This window comes from Lynx rufus, unplaced genomic scaffold (assembly GCF_022079265.1).
Source record: "Lynx rufus isolate CCGP_SWC_20201006 ecotype Redwood Valley unplaced genomic scaffold, mLynRuf1.p SCAF_1, whole genome shotgun sequence".
Classification (NCBI taxonomy): domain Eukaryota; kingdom Metazoa; phylum Chordata; class Mammalia; order Carnivora; family Felidae; genus Lynx; species Lynx rufus.
The window spans coordinates 169,141,527-169,160,993 of NW_025814823.1; the positions used below are offsets into that span (position 1 = coordinate 169,141,527).

Consider the following 19,467-nt stretch of genomic DNA (forward strand, 5'->3'; position numbering starts at 1 on the left):
TATTCTTAGAAACCAAAAGGAAAAGGTCTACTTGCAAATTATCCCTTGTCTTTAATATCACCATTTAGTTTTAAGTGACTAAAATGAATAGCATAATATATTCTAAAAATAACACATTGTTACAGGTTCACATTTGAAGATTTTATTCAGCTTCCTTCTGTCACTGAAATTTTGCAAAGATCTCTGTTACACATGAGAGTGCCTGTATTTCTGTAAATGCCTCAGGTTTTTCACTGCCTAATTTTATTTAGTTAATTCTCACTATATAATGTTGAGCTCTTAAATTAGTTGAAAAAAGAAGTTTTAAGGTGATATAGACTGGGGAGGTTTAAATTCTTTTTCACTTTGTATAGGTAAATCTTTCATGAGCTAAAATTATCTCATTTCCTTCCTCATATACCTGTTGCCTGAAAGGGGCCAATAAATGGGGGAATTCATTATGACATATTTAGTGATTGGCTATTATAGTCCAATCAAGGAGTTTATAATCCAGTAGTAGATTATAAAAGCTGTATGTAAATGAGGGGACAGGTGTACTAAGAAAGGAAGACATAAAGAAAGATGAGATTTTAGAAAGTAGGAAAAATACCAAAAAGTGGGTAAAGCACTGAACTTAGTATGAAAAGAGTTGGGTTTCTGTCCCAGTTTGTACTCTAGAAACTCTCTGGTTTGGGAAATAATGGGGGTAATAGCTGGTACCAAAATTGTGAGAATCAAATCAGTAAGTATGTATTTCATAAGGTGTAAGGTACTTTGCAAATATTAGACATTTTTACCATTGTTTGATGACATCACTTGAGAGAAAATAAAATGTACTTTATATGAAATATCCGTGTAATTGGAAAAGTTAATTTAAAAAGTTTCTTTTGGGTTTCCATGAGATTTATTTGTGAAATTTCAATACTAATGAAGTGTTGTTTTGGAATTTTATATTAAGGTTTGAGGTATTCACAATCACAAGTAATGCTATTTTTAACAACATTGTCTCTGTCAACTGCAGTGTAGGATGGCAATTATTTTGAAGCTTTTATTTATTTATTTATTTTTGGCTGCATATTACAGTTACTTTTTGTTTTTTTTTTTTTTTTTTTTTTTTGAGAGAGAGAAGGAGAGGATGTAGGGGCAGGAGAGGGGCAGAGAGAGAGGGGGGGGGGAGAGAGAGAGAGAGAGAGAGAGAGAGAGAGAGAGAGAGAGAGAATCCCAAGCAGGCTCCACACCTAGTGCAGAGCCCAATGCAGGGCTCAATCTCATGACCTTGGGATCATGACCTGAGCCAAAATCAAGAGTTGGATGCTTAACCAACTGAGCCAGCCAGGTACCCCCATATTACAGTTACTTTTTTTTTAAGTTTATTTATTTATTTTGAGAGAGAAAGAAAGATGGTGGGGGTGGGCAGAGAGAGAGAGAGAGAGAGAGAACGAGAGAACTAGTGGGGGAGGGGCAGGCTCCACACTCTGTAGTAAGCTCTACTTGGGGCTTGATCTCAGGACCAGAACATCATGACCTGAGCCGAAATCAACAGTCGGAGGCTTAACTGATTGAGCCCCAGCAGTCCTTGCAGTTACTTTTTAACAGGTTGTGAAACTCTGCTTGCTGTGAACATTATGTGAACACTATGAATGATCAAGATGGACACAGATACTTCTAATTTTTACATTTTTCACTGTTCTAGGAGAGAATATCTATCTTTGGTCTTATTCAAGCAAGAATTGTACTTTCTTTTAATTATTCATTTATTTATTTATTTTTACGTTTTTATTTTATTTTTGAGGGAGAGACAGAGTGCGAGTGGGGAAGGGGCAGAGAGACAGGGAGACACAGAATCTGAAGCAGGCTCTAGGCTCTGAGCCTTTGAGCACAGAGCCAACGTGGGGCTTGAACTTGAGATCTGTGAGACTCATGACTCAGGACTGTGAGATCATGACTCAGGCGCTTAACTGACTGAGCCACTTTGGCACCCTAAGTTGTAATTTTTATTAGATGCTAAATTTATTAATTTTGTAAATCCAGGTGTATATATATACACACACATACATACAGGATTATCTCAATCTCTGTAATCTTCGTTGTTATCCACTGACCTTTTCCATAGTTACTAGCCTGTTTAGGGTGCTTGATGTAAGAGACTTTGCATCTAAACATCTTTAGTGTTTGTAGCTAAACCTGTTTATTTTGTGTCATAAATGTTGATAGATTTTCACAGAGATTTAAATGGTTTTGTTCCATTTGATAAGAAAATATATACACAAATCTTTGTTTTTGTGTATGATAAAATTAGACAAAATACTTCAGAAAGAATTTCTTATTATTAATAAGAAAGTGCCAATTTATATTTCTCTAATTTATTTATATGACAGTCATTTGTTAGAAACCCATTTTTGTAGAGTACCATGTTATTCAGTGTAAGGACATGAAAGTGAAAAATGTATGGCCTACTTCTTAGTGAACCTAAAACCTAGTAAGTGAGACATTTGTAGAATTCACGAACAGATAAATATTAAAGATGCAGAATTAGGAATGGTTGAACTGAGAAATTTGAATTAATATATGGTGATGAATTAAAAAGAACACAATGATAAATATTTTAAAACAAAAAAATCTCTATGTAATGGCATATCATCATCTTTTTTTTTTCCTTATCCAGTCATTCAGCAAATACTAACATGTAAGTCCCAGGGATATGAGTCAATAAAACAAAAATAACCCAAAAGTGGAGGCTGTAATTGCTGTGTGAAATTGGGTATCTGAATGTGTTAAATCATTGGTTTATTCAAAAGGTATTTATTAGATGTCATCATATGCTAAGTTCCAGTTAGATCTGGGAGAGTCAGTCTCAGAACATACCACATAGGTTTACTTTGTTCTTTTACCACAATCTCTAGGCTCTTTGAACTACATGTATTTTTAAATTCATGCTATGAATCTCAAGGAAAACTAAGTAAAAGTGAGTAATCCAATACTTGTTTGAATGACAGTTGGTTCCAAGTTTGTGCCTTATTGTTATATGCTTATATAATATACTTTGAATCATTTTAATTGCTCTAATACCATTCAAGGACTCCAGAAAAGGCAAGAAATACCTTAAAGTCAAAATGAAACTATCACAAGATATCACTTTCTGTGTCCCTGGTACACAATTAAAGACTTAGAAGATTTTCTTCTTAACTATTAAAGCCATTCCAAAACCTCATTAATATTGATTTCCAGGAAATAATGATTGAACAAGTACTTTTAAGGCCCTGGGATGTAATGGTGGAGCTTATAGTCTAGGGGGGAGGTTCACAGTCATTTATAAATCACACATGCTATATATAATTATAAAATGTAATAAGAGATGTAAAGTAGATACATGTTGCTATAAAAGGTTTTAATTGGGAAACTTAAGGATGTTAAATTTGAGACAACATCTGAAGAATGAATAAAAGCTAACTTGGCTTTTTAGGAAAGCCATACAGAAACCTTATTAATACTATTCCCCAAACTCTCTAACAATCTTTCCTGTGTACTGGTTTAATGAGTTATTTATATATTTATATATTCCATGAGCTGTTTTTATTTGACAAAGCTAGAACTTATGTTTTATATTTTCATTTTAAGGTATTTTACCAAGAAAAGGAGTATTTTAGTTTTTCTTGTTTTTTGTTTAGCATATTCGTCTCAGCCTCTTTCAGAAATGATCTTCCTTCCTTCCTTCCTTCCTTCCTTCCTTCCTTCCTTCCTTCTGCCGGCTTGTTCTGAGTTCTTTTTCAAGAGTTCTATTCAGGCATATTATTTCAAATTATACATTCATTGAAGCCACTTCTCATTTTTTGTGTGCTTATTCTGTTCTATCTGACTTCCTTGTATAACACTCCTCTGCAAGTATGTATAGCAAGAAAATCTGATTCTGTTTTTTTATGTATTTTTCATACATATGCATATTTGATTCTTAAGTAGCACAATGATAACTCAGAAACAAATTCTAGATGTAGCAAATGTGTTGTTAAAACATAACAGTTCAGTGTCTATTCCTTGAGATTTTTTGGATATATTTTAATTATATGTATCTATATATTTTTTATTTTACAAAATTTGAGTTAAATTTTTTATTCATACTTTTTATTTTCATTGATATATTACATGATATCTAATCATGTAATACAAATGACAATCAACAAAATGATCTTTGTAGAAATTTGCAAAAATTTATTTTCTACTATTTTTTATTGCTTCTTTTGGAATTTGCCTAAGAGATCATTAGTAGCAACATTCGCTCCAAAGAAAAGTGTCTTATTTAAAGATTAGTCTGGAAATGCCTGGGTGGCTCAGTCAAGTGTCCAACTTCGGCTCAGGTCATGGTCACACTGTTTGTGAGTTTGAGCCCCGTGTTGGCTCTGTGCTGACAGCTCAGAGCCTGGAGCCTGCTTTGGATTCTGTGTCTCCCTATCTCTTTGCCCTTCCCCTCTTACACTCTGTCTCTCTCTCTCTCTCTCAAAAATAAATATGAACATTAAAAAAATTTTTAGATTTATAGATTAGTCTGGATTCTCTCTGTGATACCATTGGCAAAGCTGTGTAGAAAAACTTAAAAAAGAATCTGTTTGTATGTGAACCGAACTTCATGTCATCTGAGCTACAAGAAATTTATACAGATTTATACAATGTCAAATTATAATATTCGGAATTTTGAGAGTATCAAGAAACAAGCCCTCAACAGTTTTTGTGAATGTACTACTCTTGATCTGAGTTTGATGCTTAGCTGAACTTTATAAGCGTATGTCTTAGCATCATTTCTAGATTCATTACTTTATCTTCATCTTTAGGAAAGTGAGTTAATCGGTTTTGCACAGTTAGGACTCTGAGAACTTCACTGATGTCAACATGATCGCTTTCAAAAGATAATTGCTAGAAATCAGTTTCTTACTTCAGCCCATGAAGTAAGTACTGCTGTTGTATCACTCACTGTATTCACTCACCATGATTACTACATCAGTGGCAGAAAACTGTCTTTAAACTAAAAGCTAGATATGTTCTTAAATGAAAATTCCCATTATTCTATTCAAATGTTTCTCTAATTATAAATGTATATTGGAATTTTATATAAGATGTTATAACACTAGCGGCTGATTTGAAATTTGATTCTCTGTGAATTTTATCATGTTACTTGCTTTGTATTCAACATTGTACTTCAGTATCTTGGGTTTGCAGGTGTCTGAACTATTCAGTATTGATTTCCAGGTTAAGTTATCTTACTTGTCTCTTTAACTTCAGTTATTTAATATGCGTTATATTTCATTCATTCATACGTGGTTATTGATCTAAGAAATATGTGCCAGGCACTGTTCTAGACCATGGGGATACTGTGATGAGCAAAGCAAATGTAAAAATTTATCACCTCATGAGCTTACATTCTAGAGGAAGAGATAGACGAAGAGCAAGATAAAAAGTAAAATATATTTGATGTTAGATGGTGTTAACTTCTGAGGAGAAAAATTCAATAAGGAAAAGGAGATAAGAAATTTAGTTGGGGTGAGAAAATGGATTCTGAATATTGTGTTGGGTGGCCAAAGAAGACCTCACTGGAAGATGACATATGCTGAAAGACTGGAGGAAGTAGGGGGGCCATTACCCATATGTCCATCTGAGAAACTATTTAAGCCGCAAATGTAAACTCCCTGAGAAAGGAGTGTGTATAGTGTGTTTTAAAAGAAGAAGGAAATGAGGGGGACTGGAGGGAAGTGGAGGGGAGTGGTAGTGGTTAGAAATGAGGTAAGAGAGATGATAGAGGACAGATTGTATAGTGTCTTAAAGACCATGGTAAAGACTTTAGCTTTTATTCTGAGGGAGATAAGAATATAAGCAAGGTAATGGAATGATCTGCTGTAACAGGGTCCCCTGCTGCTGTATTAAGAGTAGACTGAAAGAAGACAAAGGGAAAACAGTGGGTATGTTTTTAACTTTATGGAGAAATATTGTCAATAAATGTTGACAAATACAATTGTGTACATTTAACATGTGCAACATGATGGTTTGTTACACATACTTTGTAAAATGGTTACCAGGATCAAGACAGTTAACACATCCATGCGCCTCACACAGTTAAATACTTGTGTGTGTGTGGTGAGAATGCTTAAGATTTACTCTCAAAGTCTTTCAAGTTATAATACTGTATATTTGGTTGAAATTTTGTGGTTGTTTATATTGTTATTACATGTTTCACTTCTATAACCTTTTGCATTTCTTCATTTCTTAATCAGTTTCATATAACAATGCCTTCCAGGATATTTGATTACTTGCAGATGATGATGATCCCTGGAGAAAATTTAATTTACACTTTTAAGCATTCATTGAAAATGTTTATTTTCCTATATCTGGATTTGGAATAATTTTTTTTAAACGTTTATTTATTTTTGAGACAGAGAGAGACAGAGCATGAACGGGGGAGGGTCACAGAGAGAGAGGGAGACACAGAATCGGAAACAGGCTCCAGGCTCTGAGCTGTCAGCACAGAGCCTGTCGCGGGGCTTGAACTCACAAACCGCGAGATGGTGACCTGAGCCGAAGTCGGACTCTTAACCGACTGAGCCACCCAGGCGCCCCTGGAATAATTTTTATAATCCAAGGATTCTTATTGCTTTGGTGATTTAATATTTGACTGTGTACTATGTGCCATATACTGGGCAAAGTGTTTTGTATATTGATACGTGGTCAAGCCCCATTCTTTGAGGAGATCCAAATATTTGTTTCACCAATGAATGAACTGAGACCCTGAGAGAACTTGCTCAGTGCATTGCATGCCTAATAATATATTAGTGTCTTCAGTATGAAATATTCTTAAATATCATTGTCAGTATATCATAGCAGACCTGACTGCTATGTACAAAAATTCTTTAGGCAATTTATTAACAACTGCTCTGAATTGATTCTAACACGAACTGCCTTGGATTGAATTTATATTCTATGGTTAGCTAGCTCCTGTTTGTCCCTCACTTGATGAAACAAATATCCATTTAAAGGTTGGATATAAATTCAATTCTGGTAAACTTAATCTTATTTTATACTATGGAAAAAGAGCTTTAATTTCTTAAATCTTTTAACTAGGAAAGTAATCTTCCAGGAATGTAAATAGTATCCACATTTTGGTAGTTTCTAAAGTTCTTATTTCTTAACATAGTTTTCTTAGAGCACATTCATATTGGCATGTGTACATATCACCTGTTTATGTATGAGCAAGCACTTTGTGAACAATCAGAAAGAAGTTTTTATTATATTACGTTGCATTCCATTGCTTCCTGCATTGAAATGTGTGGCCAACAAGATATTTTTTAATGCTAAATTTATTGTTATCAATTCATCCATATGGTTATTGTATGCCTATTTTAAATAGGAAGACAGAGGAAAGGGGTTGTGTCACAGTTTGAGAAAATGTTACCTCTGTGATGTTTTGAAATCACGAAGTGTAAGAGTTGAGCATGCTGATATTTGTTGTTTGTCACTGTGCATTTTATTTCTTTGTTAATGGTGTGTGAATGACTAGGTGCTTTTAGTGAAAGAACAATACACGAATAACCCCAGTAATAGAAATACCAACTACTACTATATTGATAAATAGGAAATATTTATCAATCATCTGAGGTGGTCTTCAGATATTTATTACTATATTGGATATAATATAATATCTTCAAACTTTCAACATTTTTTATTTTGGAAGATTTATCGAATGGGACATATATAAACATAATGTAAATGCATTTCTTGTTCATTAACTCACACATATCTCATGCTTTATTTCTTTTGGTTATCATTTGGCAAAATGCATTCCAGGTCCTTTTAGTTTTTCATTTTCTTCCTTTCTTGTTTTTTCCAAACTGTTTTTTAACAGTTTGAATTTTGTTTAATCATTACAAAAAGTAAGTTCTCAATGGAAAGGTAAAATTTTTCAGCATGTTGGAGTTTTATTTATATATTTAGTTTTACTTTTACCATCGTATCCATTCAGTGGTGTTAAGTATATTCATATTGTTGTGCAATAATAGTAAATTTTCTTATTGGAACCTAATTTATTGCTAATGTAGTCTTGCTGAAGCAATGTCTTTATATTTATTCTACTTTATTGTTTTTTCTTCAGAATCTGTATCGATTTGAAGGCACTGGTTTTTCAAACATTCCTCAACTAATAGAACATCACTATACAACAAAACAGGTCATCACTAAGAAATCAGGTGTAGTTCTGCTGAACCCTATTCCTAAGGTGAGTGTGTGTATGTATGTGTGTGTGTGTGTGTGTGTGTGTGTATGTATGTATATATATATATATATATATAAAAAGAATGCTTTGGGAGTTAACATTTACCACAACAAATAAAGTTCTTACATTATTTATAGAAGTTTGGAAACATAAGGACTTTGTGATTACCACTAGTGCTAATATAACTAAGGCAGCTAGTTCCTTGGTTTTATTAGGATGGGTTGCCTTTTTATTCAGTGTTTGCTGGTTTACAAATGGCCTGTTCTTGTTTTGTTTTTGTTTTTTTTTCCTTCCCAGTTTTCCTTGAAACACTTGAGGCCTTTCTTTTACTTTGTAAGGTTCAGACTTTGAAAGGTTCAGTTTATGAAAGATTCTAAGATGTAAAAGTCAAAGAATATGTCCAGCAATTATGAGTAAATTAGAATTTTAATTTTGGATGTTAAGTTTACAATATAAGACACTTGAAATTAAAAAAAAAACTATACTATTTTCTTCAAATACAATAAATTGTAAGTTTCTTATGTGGGGACAAGCAGTGAGGTGAGAGATTGTTCTGGGTAATTTTTAACTGTAAGATCTAACACAGAATGCATTACGTTCATATGCTTTAAGAGATTAATAAGGTTTGGAATGGGTATGAAGAAGGTTTGTGTTTTAAGATAAAATCTGTGGGGCTTGGACCAAAGTGCAGCAATGGAGCTGGGTTGGCTTTTGAGTACTTTTGATGTTTCAGAAATTGACCTGGGGTAGGTAAGAGTCCTTTTCTTTGGAGGCCATCTACTATCAAGAACAGTGTGGCCATAAACAGCTATACAACCTGGTAGGTTAGTATCTGCTAATTTGATTTTTATATATCTAGGAATGACTTTTAATATGAAGGAAGTGTTATTTGGAAGAATGCTAATGTATAATTGAGATTCAGAAAAAGAAATAAAAAAAACTGTTGCTATCCTTTGTTAGACTAGAAGTAATGTCTGTATTTGTTCTCACATTCTGTTACTCAGTCATTACTGAGGGGCTGAGCCTTGACATTGCTTTCACACAAGATTTTGAAAGTCAATTGCTAAACACTAATTCTGTGGCTAAGACATTGGCCTTCTTGCACAGTTTTCTAGAACTATGTGATTAGTTCATTCTTCATTTATATATTTCCCTTTGCTTTTCCCCCCATTTTAATTTGAGAAAACCTTATAAAAATTCTCTGTTAGTTTAAAACAGGTGTTCATATTTTTCTGTAGTGAAACAGAGATGTTTGTCAGTGTTTCCTCTTCCATCAATGGATAACTGCTGTTGTTCTGCAGAATTCTAGGGATTCTTTTCTTTGATTAAGATGAGCTATTCCCATGGCTTCATGTACTGTTTACGTATCAGTGACTTCCAAATTTATATTTCTAGCTTACATTTATATCTTTCCCAAAAGACATAAGAGATTTTTCCACTCTTTACCTAAAACTTGATTTTATCACCTTTAACCCCAAAATATGTTCTTCCTTTTTTATTAAATGGTACAAGTTTTCCTCACTATCCAAGTAGAGTGTTTCTCTGAAATCTTTTGTAAGCAAAAGGCATAAAGCAAAGAAGCAATTACCATTTCATAAAAGTGAAAATTTTCTTCAAATTTCTTTCGGTTAACAAAAACAGGTACTAATTTAAGTCTTTTGTAAAAGCAGAGTGGCCTAAAGCAAACTTTTGGATAATGGGGGAAACCTGTACCACCAAATATTTAGCTTCTCAAACCGTAAGTCTGGAGTTTGTTTTCGACATCTCCTCTACCATAGCCCTCTCACTAGCACTATAAGTGACAGGAGTTTTGTATACTTAACCTGTACATGTAAAAGTTTGAACTTTAATTCCAGTATGAAATAAATTTCAGTGCAGTTCTAGCCATGTTAGGTCAACAAGATATACAACTGGGTTTTCAGAAATATTGATAGCCCATTTTACAGCCAACCAAATATTTGCATTTTCTACTTGCTTAGCCAGGTCTAAATTGAGAGACCAAAGCCATAAAAGAGACACATAAAAATGCAGATCTGGGCTTTTGTAGGAATATATAATTTCAAATAAGGCTATATCCTTCTCTATATAAAAATTTCCATGAAATGAGCCTAGATAAATGGAGTAGATTGTCTGGACTGTTACATGGCCAATTATTCTCTTTCTCTCAAACTCCCAGCACTGGCTGTGGAGCTGATTATCTATCTCATCATTTTATATAGCACTGGCTATGAAAATAACTTCTATAGACTGAAAGCCCTGGAAGATTAAGGAGCTATGTATGATTGTTTTATGAGGTAGAAATTTGAAGTTTATCCAGCTGATTTTTAACCTGATCTAAAGTACTGGTACTTGAAATATGCAGTTTGTTATCTGTTTGTTGTAAATATTGTTATGCATTTTATTTAATGAAGCATATTACTCTTTTAAAAGAAAACCACAAAAAAGAGTTGTGAAAATTAGACAGTTTTCAATTATGAGTGAATAACAAACTGACATGGATTATATTATGGTGGTATTATCTATTATATATCTTCCTTTGAGAAATTATTTATAGTCTTATAACTTGAATCTATTTCTTGATTTAATTTGTGCAAGAAGTTAATGTCTTTGACCATATAATATGCTATAAAACATCTCATTTCCGTCTTGCCAGTCTTCATTTTTAGCCTACATAAAGAGTGCTATTTTGGTCTCAATCTAATTTCTGTTTATAGCAACTGACTTCTCAGTTCCTATTTATTTCTTTCTTACCCATGAAAATATATCATCATAATGCCTAACTGGAGGACACCGTGGCCACAGGATTATCTTTCTTATCTTCAGAAGTACAAGAAACTAGACAATCTAGAATTAGAGGAATTATTTAACTTTCTCATGATAATAAAGCTAGTGCCCAAGCCATTTCTCCCTCACCCTCCACTGGCTGATTTCTCCTGTGCTGCTTCCCACAGTTTGTGGAAAAGAATGGAGGATGAAAAGGCACTGTTGTAACAGGGGTTATTGATCACCCATCACCATCCTTCTTCTGTTAGCAAGCACATTGGAGATGCACAGAACCTGTTCTTTACTGAGTTCAGTTTCTATTCCAATGTCATTCATTACAGAGGCTTTTTCTGACTACCTTGTGTGAAATAATACCTCACTTCCTTATTATTCCCCTCTTCTGCTTCTTAATATCTCTTTGCTGCAGTTGTATTTACTTGAAATTATTTTATATCATATAGTTTTACTTGTCTGTCTTCCCCAAGTGGAATATAAGTTCCATAAAGGCCAGAATTATATTTAACATTTAGTGCAGATGTAGCCCCCGTGCTTAGAATAGTGCCTGCTTATAGCAGAGGTTCATTAAATATTTGTTGAAGCATTGAATTCATTGAGCAATTGTTAGACCAGGGGCTTGCTGAGCTTTTCATGTGCGTTATCTCATTTAATCCTTACATATTCCTATGAAGTATTATAACTAGCCCCATAGCAGCACTATCAACAATAGCCAAAGTATGGAAAGAGCCCAGTGCCCATCGATGGATGAATGGATAAAGAAGATGTGGTATATATATACAATAGAGTATTACTCGGCAATCAAGAAGAATGAAGTCTTGCCATTTGCAACTATGTAGATGGAACTAGAGGATATAATGCTAGGTGAAATTAGCCAGAGAGACACAAATATCACATGACTTCACTCATATGAGGACTTTTAAGAGACAAGACAGATGAACATAAGGGAAGGGAAAGAAAAATAGTATAAAAACACGGAGGGGGACAAAACATAAGAGACTCTTAAATATGGAGAACAAACAGAGGGTTGCTGGAGGGGTTGTGGGAGGGGGGATGAGCTAAATGGGTAAGGGGCATTAAGGAATCTACTCCTTAAAATATTGTTGCAGTATATGCTAACTTGGATGTAAATTAATAATAATAATAATAATAATAATAAATATCAGTGTTGTTTTTAGCCCCATACAATATTATGAATGAGGAGCTGAAGCTTAAAATCATAAATGACTTGCAGAAGATAACAGAACAATTAAGAGGCAGAGCTATGAGCCCATGTTCTTACCTACTATCTGCGTAGACTACAGAGTCTAGACTTTAGAGACTAGAATAAACTGCTTATTTTAAGGAACAAGGGTGTGGGTTTAAGGAAAAGGAAGTATCTTTGATTTCATAAATGTTAAATTGAAAAAAAGACTGTAAAATATCAAAAACTATACTACGAGTCTTTATGAAAAGAAAATCAATAAACAGTAATATTGGGTGGCAATGCTGGGATTTGAGGTAAAATATAAGGACTTGATAAAATTTAGTTAAGAAAGATACATAGTTCAACATTAACATTTAAATGGTGACTCGAAGTTTATTTGTCTTGTTAAATTTAATATTTCTTCATATTTAGCTGTTTTTTTAAAGAAATTTCTTTTAGATTGGAAATTAAAGTTCATGAATAAGGGGCGCCTGGGTGGCTCAGTTGGTTGAGCCATCCAACTTCGACTCACAGTTTGTGAGTTTGAGCCCCATGTCAGGCCCTGTGCTAACAGCTCGGAGCCTTCAGCCTGCTTCGGATTCTGTGTCTCCCTCTCTCTCTGCCCATCCCTCACTAGTACTCTGTCTCTTTCTCTCAAAAATAAATAAAAACATATAAAAAAAAAGATAAAGTGCATGAATAAATTCAGGTGAGTTAGGCAATGAGCCTTTAAATTGAACTTTAGACAAATGACTTGCCTGCCAGCTTAAATCAAGTAACTGTGGCATTTTATCAGAATTTAGTGTGGGATGCCAGAACAGTAGAGGCAGAATTTTGCAGAGAGTAAGTCTTCCTTCCTTCCTTCCTTCCTTCCTTCCTTCCTTCCTTCCTTCTTTCTTTTTAGTGTTTATTTTTGAGAGAGAGCAAGAGCATGAGCAGGAGATGGGGAGAGAATGGAGAGTGGGGCAGAGGATCTGAAGCAGGCTCTGCACTGACAGCAGTCAGCCTGACTTGGGGCTCGACATGGGGCTTGATGTGAGGCTGAAACTCACAAACCGTGAGATATGACCTGAACCAAAACCAAGAGTGGGACGCTTAACTGACAAGCCACCCAGGCACCCAGAGAGTAAGTCTTTCTGTGGCAGAGACTAACTTGTGAGGAGACAAGTTTGTGGCAACAGCGTTAATGTTGGACACATGTACACAAACAACAGTTCACACAAGAGAAAAGCTGTACTTTTAATTAGGTCTTCTCTTCATGTTCTTGGTTTCAGATCATTTAAAGGCTATTTTACTTTATAGCTAAGTAACATAGCTTGCTTCTTCCAATATTACTGTTTAATAATTTTCCTCTTTTGGAATCTTGAGATACGGTTTTTGATAGGTTGAAGTCTGTTTCAATTTAACATTTTATGAAATTAGAGACTTCTTTTTCCTTAAATCTATATCCATGTTCCTTAATTATGTAATTAAATTATTAAAATAATATAAAAATTTAATAAATGACTGGAAAATATATGTGACTTAATATTTATTTGTTTAGCAAATATTTAGTTAACACACACTCTGCTGAGCAGTGATCTATATTATGTTGGAGTGCAATAAATGCTATGCAAATAAAGCCCATCAAGCAGATAATGACCTGAGTGTGATGGTGAGATCAGAGGTTAGGTGACGTGTGTGTGTGTGTGTGTGTGTGTGTGTGTGTCTAGGGAACAGCTGGTTTTTTAAATCATTGTGATCCAAGAAGGCCTCCTAATAAATTTTGAAGAGAAAAGTAAACCAAACCAAAGACTTGTCCGTAGGGTTATATGCAGGAGCAATAGTAAAAGCATTTAACAGCGCAGCATGAATACTGGCCTGTGAGAACACATGCCAATTCCAAGGCCCTAGAGCCATGCTCGTGTTTCATTGGGTCAGTATCTTTCTTCCCTGAGTGTCTGGGGAAAGAGTGTTCCTAGGTATAACTGAGGAGCTGCAGAAGCTAGTGTGGCAGGAACAGTGTAGACAAATGGAGTAATTGCAGGTAAGCGCAGATTTGGATTAATTTAATAACTAATGTATACTATCTTAAAAGGTCAGTTATTTATTACATAATTTAAGAAATTCATTTCATTTAGGTAAAAGCTCTGTATAAAATTTTGTAAGTTTTCATGGTGAGTCTCTTCAAAACAAAATATTTATGTTTAATAGTGTCAATTAATTTCAAGGGAATATTTTTGTAGTCATATGGCTATCTAAATAAAGTAAAACCAATGTTCTTCATTTCTAAAAACTTTTTCTCCCAGCCCATTGTTGTTTTTTTTAAATTCTCGTTTTGTTTGTTTATTTTTACCCCCACATGCCACCAAGCAGTTAATTCCATTTGGACATGGTCTACCTGGAGATAGAGTTAGATCCCATAGGTTAAGGGCTCAATCCTACAAGTCTCCCCACTCCTCTGCCCAACTTCAGATGCCAATCTTAAAACCAGGTTGTCACTATGCTTCTGATATCCTGGTGATAGATTGGAGGTTCCAACAACCTTCTCCTTAGGTTCAGTTAACTTGCTAGAGTGCCTCCCACCACTCAGAAAAACATTCTACTTAATAGATGACCAGTTGGATACAAAAGGACATAACTCAGGAAGAGCCAGATGTCAGAGATGCATAAGGCAAGGTATGTGGGAAGGGGAACGGCACTTTCTTGATGTCTAAGGGCACAACTGTTCCCAAATTTCCACACCTTTACCAACCTGGAAGATCTCCCTACACTGTCTTTTTGGGTTTATATGGAGGCTTCATTACATAGGCATGCTTGATTAAATCATTGACAACTGGGGCTTGAACTCATTATCCAACCTGTCTTCCCTCCTGGAGGTTAAGAGGTTGGGACTGAAAACTCCAACCCTCAAATCACAAGGTTGGTTTTCATGGCACTAGCCCTATCTTTAGGTTACCTAGAGCTGTCTAACCATGACTCAGCGTAACAAAGGACACCTTTGTGGCTCTGAGCACTTAGGAATTTCCAAGGGTTTTAGGAGCCTTGTGCCAGAAATTGAGACAAAGACAAAATACAATTTCCTACTATAAATCATAATCACACTCAGTAATATTATTTTAGGAGGCATCTAGCTAGCTCTGCTTTTGCAATTAATCCTCTTATGCTGTCGTTTTATATGAGATATTTAGAAAGTACTGTGTGTTTAAAATTTGAAGACAGATAAGTGATTTATTTATTTATTTTTAGCTCTTGAAAATGAGATATCATGTCAAATTAGATTTCCAATTACAGAGACCACAGTTTGGAAAAAAAAAAGTTCTGATATAGAATGCTCGCTGTTAAGATTTCTACTTAATTGCCTCTTTAAGATCAGTTATTAGCTCCATTGAAGAGCACAAAAAATTACAGACTATCCTCCTTAGGATAAATTCATCAAGAATACATAAATCACCCTGTGGACCTCCGAATTGAGCAGAAAGAATCCACTTTTCAATGCCAGTTTTCACCACTCCCAACCATGTGATTTGGGCCAGGTCAACCCCCAAGTCATTTTCTGCCTACAATAATCCTACATGGTTGTTGTAAGTATCATGTAAGAAAATCTGTGTGGCTATGTGTTGGAAACTGTAGAATAGCGTATTCTTTCTTCTTTAAAAACTTTTTCATGTGACAAATAACTCACAACAGAAGGTTTGGAAAAGGTAAAGGTAAAATTTGGAAGATTTTAAATTATGAAGGAAGAAAAAAACGTTGAGTACATAGTCTGGTGATAATATTCTACTTCTGTTATTTTATTAAATTTTTTCAACAACTGTGCATTGAGTATTATTATCCCCATTATTAGATTAGGAAAGTCAAAGATCATAATTTACCCTAAATCACATTTCTTGTAAATTTTTGAGGTGTGTCCTGAAACTGATTCTGTTATATTTATCACCTTTTTACTACAACCTCCACTAGAATAAGTTATAATCTATAGCCTCAGTAACATCAGTAGTTTAACAACATTTTTTTTTTGCTATAGTCCAATACTCCTGCACCAGAATATAACAGTGAACTTGACAGTTATGGTGTCATCCTTTATGAAAATTAGTCCCGCAGGAACTATATAACATGTTGTGCTAAGGGAAATAGAGGGTAATATTTGAATATTTAGCTTTCATTTAGCATAGTCAAGGAAGTCAAATTAAACTTGAATTTTAGGCTTGATCTATTTAATAAAAGAACCCTGTCATAGTGCATTTAACACAAAGACTGACTTCCAGTTTTTTTTATCTCAAACTTTACCAACAGTTATTTTGAGGAAGAGCAATGTTAGGCTTAAAAAAAATTAATAGGCCTTGGAGACCACTAATGTTCCTTAAATGACCTCTCAGGGGTATTTCATCCATAAACCTACGTCATACTTTCTTAAATATTATGATTTTTCAGTCTAAGGAGTTAGATTTTAAAGTAATCCTTCCATATATTTCTTACCTTGTAAACATTTTCAGCATGGCATGGTAGGAATAACTCATTTGAATTAAAAAAAAAATTGTTCCCAATGTTTATTTATTTTTTTGAGAGTCAGAGACAGAGTATGAGCGGGGGAGGGGCAGAGAGAGAGTGGGACAGAGAATCCAAAGCAGGCTCCAGGCTCTGAGCTGTCAGCACAGACCCTGATGTGGGGCTCCAACCCACAAACCGTGAGATCATGACGTCAGCTGAAGTTGGACACTTAACTGACTGAGCCACCCAGGAGCCAGCCTCTCATTGGAATTTTTTAAATGCAAGTAGAAGGGCAGGATTTGGTATTAATAGCACATTGTCTGAAGTGTGTAATTTCATCATTTTAAAGTATTTATGAAAATTTTCTATGTGCATGGACTCAGAGAAGCATGTAGAAATATATAAGAAGGTATATAAGACGATTTCTGGTATGAACATGGTTGTGTGACTTAGCATTTTTTTTCCCTCTTCCCTGCTGGAAACTATAGCAAAGAGAACAACAAAAGTAAAATGTCCATAAACTGAATTCTTCGTGAAACTAAGAACCATATGTAATTCATCGACTTCAAAGTACATGTTGTGGTAGTCAACCTTTGACTGGGTGGAAGTTGTATAGCACAAAGTTAAGACATGACCAGATAGCCCCGCTGCTGTAGATCTTACCAAATTGCAGCAAAAACACCTTTTGAAAGAGGAATTTACCCTAAAGTTCTCGGCTATATTCTTTGCTTGCATCAATGAATGTGGGAAATGGGTGGGGGAAATAAATTTTACGCATAAATTAAGTGATTCAGCCAAACTTGCAGTCAGAAGAAAATTTAGAGTCTTAAGTAGTTACATCAATAAAACAACAAAAAAAAAATAATTGGGTGAAGCATACAACTCAAAACATTAGGAAAAACAAATCCATAATTAAATAAAAGTATAGCAGAAAGAATAAATTAACAAAGATAAAACCATAAAGAGATGAATTAGAAAAAGAGAAATGAAAAAATATATATAATAATTGCTTTTAAAAAGATCAACACATAATTAAAAACACTTGCTAATTTAATCAGTAAAAACTCATATCACAAGAATGCCAATTCTTTAATATACAAAGAGCCTCTAGAAGTTGTTTAAAAAAAATAGATAACCAAATAGAAAAATTGTTAATGGGCATGGGTGGATAGTTAAAAAAATAAAAATACAAATGGCTTTTAAAGATATGGCAGGTAATTTCTTAACTCAGTGGAATAAATGGAAATTAAAACTAAGGAAATATCATTTTTTCACTTACTAGATTGGCATAAAGTTACAATTTAATAGTTCACTTTCTTGGCAAAGATGTGCAAAAAGGCCCTTAGATACTTTGCTAATGAGAATATAAATTAGAAAAATCTCTGTAGAAGGCAAATTGACAAAATCCATCAAAATTATAAAATGTACGTATACCTTTGACTTAGCATTAACACTTCAGTAATCTATCCTTTAATTGTGTTTGTATATGTATGAAATGGTGTCAGCACAAGGTTAGTCACTTCAGCATTATTTGTAATATTGGAAATAATTGAAACATTCATTAATAGGTGTCTAGTTAAATTGAACATGGTACTCCATCTGATGGAATACTGTAAATGAGGAACTCCAAGGTGCATTGTGGTTTTTTTCAATTTTTAATTTTTTTCATGTTTATTTATTTATTTTAAGAGAGAGAAAGAGAGAGAGAGAGAGAGCGCCAGCCAGTGGGGAAGGAGAGAGAGGAAGAGAGAGAATCCCAAACAGTCTCCACACTGTCAGTGAGACAAACTGTGAGATCATCACCTGAGCTGAAATCAGGAGTTCCATGCTTAATGACTGAGCCACCCAGGTGCCCCCACGGTGCACTGATAATAAAAGAAACTAAAGGGGTGTCTGGGTGGCTCAGTTGGTTAAGCTTCCAACTTCAGCTTAGGTCATGATCTCCCAGTTCATGAGTTTAAGCCCTGCATTGGGCTCTGCACAGGTGGTGCAGAGCCTGCTTGGGATTCTGTCTCTTTGCCTTTTCCTCACTTGAGTGCACTCTCTCTCTCTCAAAATAAATAAATAAACTTAAAAAAATAAAAGAAACTAAACTATAAAACAGAGTTTATGTCATGTTATCTTTTGTATAAAAAAGTGTGGGGAGTATAAAATTATATGTCTGGGTTTGCTTTTAATGATAAAGAAACTTTAAATATATACTCAAGAAACTACCACTACTGATAATATCTAACAGAGGATACACATGTTTTGGTGGGTTTGAAGTTGTCAGCAGAGGTCTAAGGGACATTTTTTACTGTTTACATTTATTGTATTTTACTGTTTATTTTGTTTTATTTTTTGAAGACACTGTGAATGCTTTATCCATTTAGAACTTAAAAAAGTATTGAAACCATGACACCTGCTCTTAAGGAGTTATAATTTTTTAGGGAGATGCTTTATCAAAAAATTATTGTTAAAAGGATAAAATGTTCATGTTCTATATTGTTAAAGAAGAAATAATTTGTAAAATAGTGCTACGGTATTATCCTTTTTTCAAAAAATGAAATGTACATACACATGGAAGATGCACATACATATGTATACAGAAGAGTTCAAAGACTATAGTCCAAAATATTATGATTATCTCCAATTGGAGGAGTTATGGGTAACTTCTTTTGACTTAAGTTTGTTTTTTAGATTTTTTTATTCAACATGTTATTTTGGTAATGTTACAATTTTTTCAAAGCAATATTTTATGATAATATTTAGTAGAACACTATAAAGCAGCATTTTTTAAATTTAAATTTTAGTTTTAGAGAGAAAC

The 19,467-nt window shown here is 34.2% G+C and overlaps 1 protein-coding gene across 1 annotated transcript in view; it reads left to right on the forward strand.

Annotated features, from left to right (window-relative positions):
- FER (FER tyrosine kinase) overlaps window positions 1–19,467 on the forward strand; it is a 404,717-nt gene that overhangs the window by 171,204 nt on the left and 214,046 nt on the right. The window contains exon 11 of the mRNA XM_047090128.1: window positions 8,108–8,230. Within this exon, the coding sequence (XP_046946084.1) occupies window positions 8,108–8,230 (123 nt within the window). The remainder of the gene's footprint in view (window positions 1–8,107; window positions 8,231–19,467) is intronic.